This window comes from Oncorhynchus kisutch, linkage group LG18 (genome assembly GCF_002021735.2).
Source record: "Oncorhynchus kisutch isolate 150728-3 linkage group LG18, Okis_V2, whole genome shotgun sequence".
NCBI classification, from domain to species: domain Eukaryota; kingdom Metazoa; phylum Chordata; class Actinopteri; order Salmoniformes; family Salmonidae; genus Oncorhynchus; species Oncorhynchus kisutch.
The window spans coordinates 52,262,210-52,274,082 of NC_034191.2; the positions used below are offsets into that span (position 1 = coordinate 52,262,210).

The window sequence follows — 11,873 nt, forward strand, 5'->3', positions numbered from 1 at the left end:
GGTTCCCTTTGCCTTGTCACTAATGTGAATATTTGTTTTTATTAATCTTGGCACCGAATAGGCTATATTGTTTGTGTGCCTTCAAAGGCATGCAATAGCTCCATTAGACATTTTCAGAATAGCGTATGATTAAACAAATTAGTCAAATATGAGAATGTGTCTGGTCCTCGTTTCCCAGTTTTAAGTGTTTGACAAACAAGCACATAGAGATAACGTTCGCTAAGTGCGTCTTTAGACCATGTGTCAATAATGATAAGATTGAGAGAAAAAAAAGAGTGTTGCTCTCGGATCAGTTTTCTCCATTCAAATCTTACCATAGCATTATAATGATTGCACAACACTGACAATACCACCCATGGCTGCAAATATTGAGGCGGCGTATTCTAAATGCGTAGGTTAGAGCGTTGGGCCGGTAACCGAAAGGCTGTTGGATCGAATCCCCGAGCTGACAAGGTAAAAATCTGTCGTTCTGCCCCTGAACAAGGCAGTTAACCCACTGTTCCCAGGTTGCCAGTCATTTTAAATAGGAATTTGTTCTTAACTGACTTGCCTATTTCAGTAAAGGTTACATTTTTTAAAAGTTAGGCTACCCTATAATAATGCACTTAAAGATTGATTTCGCAAACATGTTACAAATAATTCATGTTGAAATATATTGAGGCACAAAATACAGACCCTAGCATTAGCTAAATATAATTCAGTTGAATGAATATAAAAATGTATTTCAAAGTGATTGAAATATATAGCTCTACATAGCCTATAATGTATTTACCACTTGCAGTCATCTCGGGTTTCATTTGGAGTATCGTTTAATTCTTTGCATTGGCAACTTTGTATGTATACACAGCACTCACTAGTGTTACCTAGCGTTGATTTTTCAGTAACATTTCTAGTGTTGGTTCAGGTGTGATATTTTACTGTAAGTGTTAAATTAACACTCATTGGTGAAAAATAACCTCGGTGTTGGTGTTAATAACGAGTGATATTAGGTAGTCTCATACCTTAACCTTCTTAACCCGGCAGTCATTCTAAATGTTGGCTCTCCCCACTTTGGCTAGATTCCTATAGGAATTACACCTAAAAGCTAAACGCGATTTGGCCCTTATAGTATATAGGCCTGTGGACAATTTTATAATAGCTAAACAACACTGTTTTTTGTCAGAAGCAGAGTCTTTTCGTCTTTGGTAAAATTATTATGAACATACAGTATTGTAATACATAATACACCACAAACTTTATTTGTTATTTGTTTTTCTCTCTTGACGCTCCACGCTCTCTAGACACCAGCAATGTGGTCCTTGGCGATAACGTGTGCCGGTGACACAGATGCGGATATCACCACAGCTCTTTTAATGACTGTACGGTGTGGGCAAGGGGGAAAGACTACCCTTGCCTAGCAAATGAAAAAAACGTAGAAAGCGGGAGTCCAACTGTAACTTTTACATCAAGCATGCCATGTGGGCGTGAAGCAGAGAGAGAGAGAGAGAGAGAGAGAGAGACGCCCTCGCTTTACAAGGGGTAAACCATTTCACTCCTATTCGCCACGCTGTGTAACAGGCAACGGGAGAAAAAGCTCCCCGAGTGCTGCAGGAAGTTGATGGCTATGTGTGATGCTCAGACCTCAACATCGTTTTTCAATCAGAGTTTTTAAGATCTGCATATGCCAATGGTTTTACCACACGTAGAATGGGATTAACTTGGTCCGGCAAATATATCTCACTGTTTCTTGCTGTTCAGTTAGGTGAGTGACTCTGTCACGGTCGATTCGTTATTGTCTTGTTTTTATATTTGAGATATGAATAGCGAATTGTAAGAATTATAGCCAAACTATTTGGAATGTAAACTATTCGATAATTTCAGGAAAAAAATCTAGATTTTGTATTGCAAGGAATGCATGAAATCAGTTTATTTTCGGGTTGCAATGGGATGCATGCAAACATAGCCACAACAAAACAAATGCTGTCACATTCCACGTTTTAATAGTTATAATGAAAAAATGTGAAACCAATTTTTATTTATTTTGTATTAATCTATGCGAATGCATATGTAAATTCGATTGGAAACGTGTATGGGGACGTTCGCACCACAGGAGCCTGGTGAGGGGAGGATGGCAAATAATAATGGCTGGAATTGAGTGAATGGAATGGTATCAAACACATGCGTTTGATGTGCTTGATACCATTCCATTGATAACATTCCAGCCATTACTAAGTGCCCGGCCTCCTGAATTAAGGTGCCACCAGCCGCCTGTGGTTCGCACAAGTAGGCCAGTGTTTCGTTTGCATTGCATAACGCTGTCAGTGGAAGACGCTGCTCCTTAGAGTCCTGTAGTGGCAAGGGAATTCATTATAAATAATGCATGCCATAGCAGCCGAGCCATTGTTGGAAAACCAGAAATTATTTGACTTGACATGCTTTGTGAATGAAACATTTGACAAAAATACATCTAAAAGGCAATTGACGCTCGTTTAAGATATGAGTGTCTAGCAGGTGCGTCGTCTCTTTTTTCAAACGAAATGCATTGAGTGCGCTATGTCGAACTGTCTAATGTATAGTAGGATTTCGAAAAATGTGAGATCATTTTTCATGAACGAATATGACTATTAAACACAATTTAGTATACGAAGATAACATAATAAAAAATATAAAAAATAAACAAATGTAGCCAACCGCATAGATATTAAGTGTTTATTATATGCATATATGGGCTATTTGGGCTATTTCATGTTGAGGCTATAATTTCGAATATATCTAAGAATGTAGGCTAGCCATATCCATTTGTTTCATCGTGTAGCCTAGCATTAACCTAGAAAACGGCAACTGGTAAACTATGGATGGTCGTTTTTATCACGTGGATATTACCTGGTGTTTTGTCTGTGACTGCAGGGTCGTCCGCATCGGTCGCATTTAGAGTGTTATTCTACGTTGATGTGCCGTGTTTTGCTTTATAGTGTGGGTGTGAAGGTTTAACTAATAGTAGCACGAAGACTACTGTAGCTAGCTACAGAGCTAAGAGCCGAGTCTATGCTGAGTCTATGCTGAGTGCGAGAAACACGTGTGATGGATTCTCTAAAACGCTGTCCTCATTTCACACATTAAAATAAAGGGTCCCTAAAATTTAAATCAGAGGGCATATCTATTTCAAACCTTTTATTGCACTTGTCAAAATAATTACCCCATTTACAAGATAATATTATTCTCAGGCTACTAAAACGATTGAAACTAGGTTGTCTTGATATATGCAGTTCTGCATTATGGACTGTATCGGATCGAATGTTAACATTCTATAATTAGAAGGTGGCATGTAGTACATTGCTGTAAACTTGCCATCTTGCATCATATAATTTCTGACCATAATGATGATTGCATTTCGAAGTCGAATATAGAGACAGAGTTTGTGCCAAGTGTAAACGGCACACGGTGAACTGCTAGGCTATATGGGGGTTATGTGTAATTTTACAATGCAAATGATCATATAATCTCGCTCGTTGCCACTTTATAAATAATCCCTGCAAAATGTGTAATGCAAGCAGGTTGCTCCTCGTGATGCAGCGACATGAATTATTGCCTTTCGAATTTACGCATTAATCTGACCTCGACAGAGTCTATTACAAAATCCGCATAATGTATTTGGTGACATTGGATTGCTTGTACAGCCCGATTTACTAAAGGGCATGATGGCAATAAGAGTAGCCTCACATGTTTTACAACACTATTTAACGAAAACGTGATGCCGATATTGTCAACATATGACCTAAACCTAAATGCCTATAACAGAGGTTGTGCATTATTCTACAACCAATCGACCTGGGACACCATTGTAACAAATGGTCAATCGAGCGATTCTCCCGCGTAACGAACCAGAGATGCTCCGTGCGTCCACCATTGGCAAACAAAAAATGTAGTTCGAGGGGGTTAAAGGGTTGGATTGAAGACGTGCACACGTTTGGCAACAACATTGTCATTTTCTCTATTTAACGAATTATAAAAGACGTAGAACGCCCCATAATCTGGTTGAATAAACACGGACACAGATATTATTAAAACGTATTATAGCATAGGGTACCCCCCCCCCCCACACACACACACACACACACACACACACACACACACACACACACACACACACACACACACACACACACACACAAACACACGCACACGTGCAAGCACACCTATGAGCATTTCGTTACACTCGCAATAACATCTGCTAACCATGTGTATGTGACCAATAAAAAATGTGATTTGACATACATACAAAAGCCATGCAGCGAGAACCCCCCCCCCCCCCTTCTCACTGTAGCTCGGCGGTGCGTTACCTCATCCTCCTTTGTTGCTGTTTTCGTGGCGTTCAATGCTGAGATCTCCGGATGTATTCTCCAGATATTAGTGTATGATCAAGTGCAAGGAAATTGTTGGACATAATTAAAACGAACATTATACTATGGGAAAACATTCCGATATTTCTTGATCTTAAGTTATATTGCTCATTTTGAACTATTAGTATATGAAACATAGTCTGGCTAACACCTAACTCTTTAAGTCCTCCTGACTATTTGGTGTCACAATGCGTCGATAATGAAGAGGGCTGTGCTTTTATTGGTTGGCTTTCCTCTATGTCCTTTGCTCAAATTTAGCTGTAGGCCTAATTTAAGATTTTTGTTAGTCAAAAAGCATGACAAGAATATTGAGGTTTTGATTTTGTCCAATGTAACAGTAAGCTAAATCTGGTCAATTGATAAAGCATACTTACTTTAACCTCAATGTTAAACTTGTTTTGACCTTGCATTGTTTTTAGCCTTATAGATTATGAAATGTTGATGTTTTCAGACAATGCAATTAATCATGATTAGAAAAAGAGTGCACTAAAATGACAAAAAGTGAACTTGCTTTAACTGATTAATAACTCTGACAGCCCTATACAAAAGTGAATAAATTATCCCCCCCCCCCCCATTCCAGTTTATCTGCTACATGTGGTGAGAGCAACGGGGAAATGTGATACAGTATTCAGAGGGTTCTCCAATTGCTTGCTGAGCCTGGGGGAGAATATGGCTAACTATCCACATGAGCTGGATGAGAAGGAAAACCTACAGACCATCTGCACGTAAGTTGAATTTTAAAAAGGAAAGAAGAAAAAAACATGCTACATTTCATCAACTCCAAAAAGGATCAAGCAGGCACAAACCCCACCCTGTATTCCAAACCGATTGGTGCAAAATGGCATGAGGGCCCAGTTTAACTCGACAGCTCCATTGGATTAGATACAGAGTCGGGTTCAGGGGGGAGCCACGTGCCAGCTCAATATGGAAAAAAATGGGGTAGTGGCTTCTTTGAAATGAACAACCTATGTGGAAATGGAATATTATAGCCCAAAAACTGTACATGTGATTGGACGTTAGGCATGTGAGAATGGAGGATCGATAAGCATGGGTGCTGATGATCTGGCTTTGGCTAGCTAGTTCGCCATAAGTGGTCGTTTAGGGCCCCCGGGCCGTCAACCCCCCCCCCACCAAAAAAATTGTAGAATACACTCAGAATAGTAGAATATACAAAGTGCTATTCCGCAAAAAAGAAATTGTGTATCAGTGGTTTTTCTCTTGTTATGTCAGTCACTGACAGTCACTCAATTAGCCATTTCAGCTAACAATTTTTTGTTTTGTAAGTTAGTCTAGCCAGCTATCTAAACTTGGAATAATCATAGCCGAATATCTACCGGCCATGTGGCCAGGCACCTGAAGCCCTTTGTCTACTTTCCCAGAGTCAGATGAACTCATGGATATCATTTTTATGTCTCTACATGCTCTTTGAAGGAAATTGCTATTGCTAACTAGCATTAGCACAATGGGTAGTCAATGGTAACTGCTAGCATGCTAGTAGTTAGCAGTTAGTTTTGCATGTCAATGCTAACTACTATCTCTAACTTACTTCATATTGAATGCAGAGACCAACATGGTATCCACGAGATCATCTGAGTCTGGGGAAGTACACAAAGGGCTTCCTTTTCAAAATTTCGAAATATCCCTTTAACATAGCATACTTTTGGCAAATTGTGTAGAACTGCAGGAAATTAGCTTTAAAACTGCAAAAATGTCTCTCCACCCAAAGGTAAAATGGTAAAAATTGGCGACAATTATCTTTAAAACTTAAATGTTTTGCTCTACCTTCAAGAGGTGGGCCTTTAAAATGTTTTGCCCATGAGGTGGGGGACACAAGCAAATGTCACAAGTAAATGTCAGGTTAAAGCCCCCAAGGGCTAAGGACGGCCCTGAAGACGGGAATAGGGTGTGTGTGTGTGTGTGTGTGTGTGTGTGTGTGTGTATGAGAGAGAGAGAGAGAGAGGAGTAGAGCAATTGGAGGGGTTGGATAAAATCACGTGACTTCAGGGAATCTTTTTCAGAGCTTGTGAATTACAACCAATGTAGATTTTGTTTGTCCTACTAGGGAGCTGTTAAAACAAGACTTTAGGCCTATGCATTTATTACTGGAATTATTTTTGGCGTTCTATTGTTATTAAAACAGTGTTAAAAGAAAACTATTTACTCTATTTGAATATAGCATGGACAATTGATGAAGAGAGAGACCAGGATTATAACAGTAATATATTATACTCTAACGCCTGTCTTGTTTATTTTGCATTTGATTTGCAGATATTGGGATGACTTCCACTCATGTGCGACCACTGCGCTGGTGGATTGCCAAGAGGGAGCCACAGACCTATGGGAGAAGCTCAAAAAGGAGTCCAGAAACTTAGAGTTCCGAGGGAGCTTGTTTGAACTGTGTGGCGGGGGGAACGGGGCCTCCAAATCCACAGTCGCTTTAGGTCTCATCATACTTCTAACGGCACTTTCCGCCTTAGTGACTTGGCTTGCATTTTAGCAAAAACAAACAAAGAAGAAGATAAAGGGGAAAAATGCTAGCTATTGACACAAAAATACAAAACAAAAGAGACGTTTGAATTCATTTACACCCAAATGGATTATACTTCATCCGGGGAAGGCGACCTGATTTTGCTAGAGACATTGGCGGGTCGTCTTCCGGGACTGGTGCACCATATTTCTCTGACCTGGGGTCAATTACATTAAATATTTAGCAGGTATTGAGTTGAAATTATGATGACATTTAGATGGATCCTCGCCCGGTTACTATTAAAGTCGACGATGAATTATTTATATTAGTAGCCTAGGCCTTGACATCTGTTATTTCAGGTGATTGCAAACTGCTCATACTCTGTAGGCTAATGCGAGGCGCGCTTAGCCCAACGAAATCTCCAGATCGGTCTCCAATATTCACCGTTTAGATATGTTATTTACTTTACTTTGCGAAATGTATCATGTCGAGCTAAGTATAAATGGAAAGGGTTGTTTGAGGATATGATGTTTCTACTTTCACACGATGCTAATAGCCTAACTATCACCCTAGAAAAAATACATGTAAAATAGCATAGTAATAAGAATGAAAAAAAGAGTACAAGCATTCAATGGTAGTTTGGTTATTACGTGAAAAGTAGCGTATAGCAACATGTTGACAAAGTTGGTCAATGTAGAGAACGAAAACAGTGGCCGGAGAGTGACATGACGGTTGCCATTATGTTGGCACTTTACCCATCAATTTACGAACAAATAGAAGCTACCCATGGGGTATAGTGTACATGAAACCATACTTCCCCAAAGTAGGCTACAGTAGCACGAGAATACTCGGAACGCGAAATCAATAACTGGATGAAAAGAAATTAAGCTAGCTTTATTTGATGTTGCATAGACCACTTTTTACTGCCTTCAAAATATGTGTATTATGTTTGTTTGTTTTTGGGGATGTTGCATATAACACTTCACTATTTCAAATCATGTAAGTAAATAAGAGACTATGTATATCAAAGGAATTTTGAAAAGATATATACTAATACTTTATCCCAAACATTTTTAAAAATAGACTGATTATTATATAACAAATCTGATTGCTAAAAGTACGACGAATATTAAATAAAACAGTTCATGTTTGAAAATAAGTGTGTGGTTCAGATTTAAACATGTTACTATTTGTAGTTTTGTTCCAAAATGTGTAGCCTACAGTATGCTGCCAAAATGTGTGCATTGGTAGTGTGTAAATCATCATAGCTGATTTTGACCTAACTCAATGATGTTGACAGGTGTCTTTGGCAACAACATCTTTGGATGTTGGGTTCATTCAAGGCTTTGAAGCAAACGAGATGAAGCAGTCAATCATTTAGTATACACTCGAACACGCACACGCACGCACGCACACACACACACACACACACACACACACACCGAGTCACTTCATTGATTTAGGGAGAGAAAGCAAGAGACCATACTGCTGTTTGTCTTTCTGGGCAAAAACGTAAAATCTCAAAGTGACTGGCTACGGTGGCTAGGAAAAACAGAAACTGGCTAGGAAAAACAGAAACATTGAAACAGGCTACAGTATTTAGAAGAAAAATACTGATTTAAATATGTCCAATAAAGCATCCTAATGTGCAAAAGATGACTTGAAATCAAGATTATGAGTGGCAGGCGACAGGAGTCTGCGTTGCGTGAACCTTAACGATTAATAAAACAATATGTCCCTAAGGAATGAACCTTGTGGGCTTCAGCTCGTGATTATTTTTTTTATTTAGGTCTTATGTTAAAATGTGGTAAAGCAATATGAAATATATATTAATTTTTTTTTAAACTAATATTGCTCACACATTTCGTCAATCAGAAGCTCATTTGTATTTTCTTTCCACAATGGAATACACTTTTGATTTCAAAAGCATGCATTAATATGGATGAAAGCTGTATGAATGACTGTCTCTCCTTCCAAGAAGAGAAAGAAGAGAAAGATTATATATTTTGTATCGGTAGGGACAATAACTACACGCCTATAACCTATAACAGAAAATGCGTTTAGCCTTTTTCCATTTTTTTTCTACAGGAGAATAGCATAATTATAAAAATACAAGCTCTAACAGAAATATTTGACCAGCTTTTATCGCCTCGGTGAGATATCCCCTTGAACTCCTCATTAAAAATGTATGCTACTCCGGAGGTTCCAGCTAGTTCTATTCAAAGCATAATCTCGAAGGGGTTAAGGCGCCACCTGTTATAGCCTATACTGTGACCTATAACGAGCCCTACGTGTTGCCATTTCCTATGATAGTAATATTACTATAATAACGAAAACCTTAGATAAATTATAAATGCGAACAATCACAATTTGAATGCTACAATAATCATAGCCTCATATCTTTCTTCAAACGAAGCATGATACCTTATTTGGTTTAAAAGAAAAATCGCATTGTTTTTTCATAGAATAATTGAAGTAGGCTAATATCACTCTGACACGTTTTCGTTATTAAAGTTTTTAACAGCGTGACAGAAAGTGTGACTATACATACATACATACACACTATATTAATTCAAACTACAGTAGACTGATCCCCCCCCCAAAAAAATTAAACTATGTCCAACTGTGATTAGCCTATCTTACAGTACATGGTATATGATATGTACATAACAGAATTAGCCTATAGGCCTATATGATTTTATCAAAGCATATACTCCTCTAAACATGTTTCTATTCAAGTGTTTAATGATATTGTTGTCTCTTTGGCTATTTCATATTAAGTTGTGAACCATGTGAAATCAGGATACTAAGTAACCAGCTTTTCCTATTTGAACCCTGGGATTTCCTGCAAAAGAAACTGAAGATAGTTGCTGCATTCCACACAAAAGCTCAAAAAGAAAACCTGCCAAAAAGACATGAAAGATTAACAAGGGAAAAATGTCAAGGCATGCCAAAAAAATATACAAAATAAGCTATTTATGTTTTCTAAAGTAACAGTTCAACAATATCAGAATAGAATGCAGAGTTAGGCATTTTGAAGAGCAAGAGGACAAATTGCCCTTTTGGACACTTCAACAAACAATTACATATTTCAAGTTGGTTTTGGCAGACTTCCATTGTACCTATGCCTGTTCCAGTCTCAAGAGAAGTCTGCCTCACCTTTCAAGGACTCCTCTTACAAAGAGAGCCCTCTTACTGTATCAAGGTATGGTATTGAGGTCAAATTGGCCTAGGATCTTGCTTGATTGCTATGAGTTATATTGATGTACTACGTAAACGATTCCTCTAGAGTGTACTATTCAAAAGTGTTTCTCTGAAGAATATCTGACCTTTGTTTCTATTTGGTAGAAGTGTGGCACGTTGTGGCTGCCAAACTACTGAACATTGGAGAGAATGTGGTCAAAACCCTACTTTCCTTTAGTGCCACAAGTCTTTCAGGACCATGGACAACTCCTGACTCCCATGCAGTTCATTCAGCACCATATAGGTCTAAGCCAGTCAGTCAGAACCACGGAGAGCTTCTACAGTTCCTAGCCTTGCTTGCCAAGTTTAGTGCAGAACAGACTACAAGCTCAACCTGAGCTCACAACGCCATCAGTCTCCTGCAGTAGATACGTCAATAAAGCCTGATAGAGAATGAAAGAGTCCTCACAGTAGACACTTATCCCTAACATCAACAATTGCAAGAGAATCTCTGCTAAGCTGGGTCTTTGCCCAGAAAGGGATCCCAATACTCTTTTCCAAAACAGTAGAATGATCCTCACAAAATACAACATTTAGACAGTTTTTCAATAAACACAGTTGTCTGTTTTTAGAAAGGCTTCAGGTCTTTACAGATTCTCCCAGCAACGACATTGTACCATCATAGGGTACACAACAATAGCTGTATAACACATGTTTAAAAAAAAACACCACTAAAATGGGATTTGGGTTTGGGACATAAAATATCTTGCATCATAGATTAAAATAAACTCCTAGTGAAATCCTTTGGAGAACCTTCCAGAATTCAGAGAAGATTGACATTACAACAGAAACTGGGGGCAGTGCTGGTATTCACTGACTTGACACAAATTGATAAGTGTCACTAACCACATATCACATAGCTTTCACCAATCCAGCCAGGGCAGATCAGCAAATTACTCCAAGAAGGGAGGAAGAAAGGATCCAATCTTAACACCTTCGAACAGGGCCTGTTTCTTCTGGAATGCACCTCTTCTGGACATGTCCCTCACAAGAAACAGCCTTCCTCTACATATCTGCCAGTTCTGCCCATTGACTCTTACTAGAGAAGCCATAACTTCCATTAATCAGCTGGGGCCTTGTGAGTCGGCTAATGACTATCACATTTTGTCTTCAGACAATAAATTAAAGAATCAAATCAAGCAAACATTAGTGGTAGTTAATCCTCCTTATTGAAGCACATGTATTTCATACCAAGACAAACTCAATTGGAACATGCTGATGATTGGTTGAGATAGACGCATGTCAAAAGGTCTCCAGTCTTAAATAGATATAATTTGATCATGAACATGTGTACACGGTCATCGTGTTGTCAGGTGAGTTTTTCAAAATTTCATGGCTGACTCAAGATGTGCCTCTCGCAGCCATCCGCCGACAAATCTTCTACTGCCAATCCTAATCGGATAAGGAATTCTCCCCAAGTCCTTCCTGCTTATCATGAAAGGTTTACTGTTGGGGAGACGTGTGCTGACACTGAGTCACCGGGTAGAATCCATAATCATCCAAGGCCTCAGCAGGGAGGCAACACAGGGCACAGGGTCAAATTGAACTTTAGCCCACTTTTCCATTGTGTTCACATCCCCTGATCGGAAACTCCAAACTGAAATAAGGGACATGGTCATTCAGCACCAAATGGAGGGAAAGGGACTGAAACCGGAAGGGACAACCTGGACTTATCCAATATGAAATGTAAATGTTGGTTTCCGTTGCAAAACATTTCAAAACGTTTCTGTTATGTGCTCTAATAAACATGACCCGCCCAGGAATATGCCTCAACAGCAAGACA

General features: G+C 38.9%; 1 protein-coding gene across 1 annotated transcript; it reads left to right on the forward strand.

Annotated features, from left to right (window-relative positions):
• The first annotated feature begins 1,313 nt into the window (after positions 1 to 1,313).
• LOC109908756 (neuritin-like) lies at positions 1,314 to 7,713 on the forward strand. Its single transcript, XM_031796888.1, has 3 exons — positions 1,314 to 1,741; positions 4,961 to 5,105; positions 6,649 to 7,713. The coding sequence occupies exons 1-3, from the start codon at positions 1,687 to 1,689 to the stop codon at positions 6,875 to 6,877; spliced, it is 429 nt and encodes a 142-aa protein (XP_031652748.1). The 5' UTR covers positions 1,314 to 1,686; the 3' UTR covers positions 6,878 to 7,713.
• The last annotated feature ends 4,160 nt before the right edge of the window (positions 7,714 to 11,873 follow it).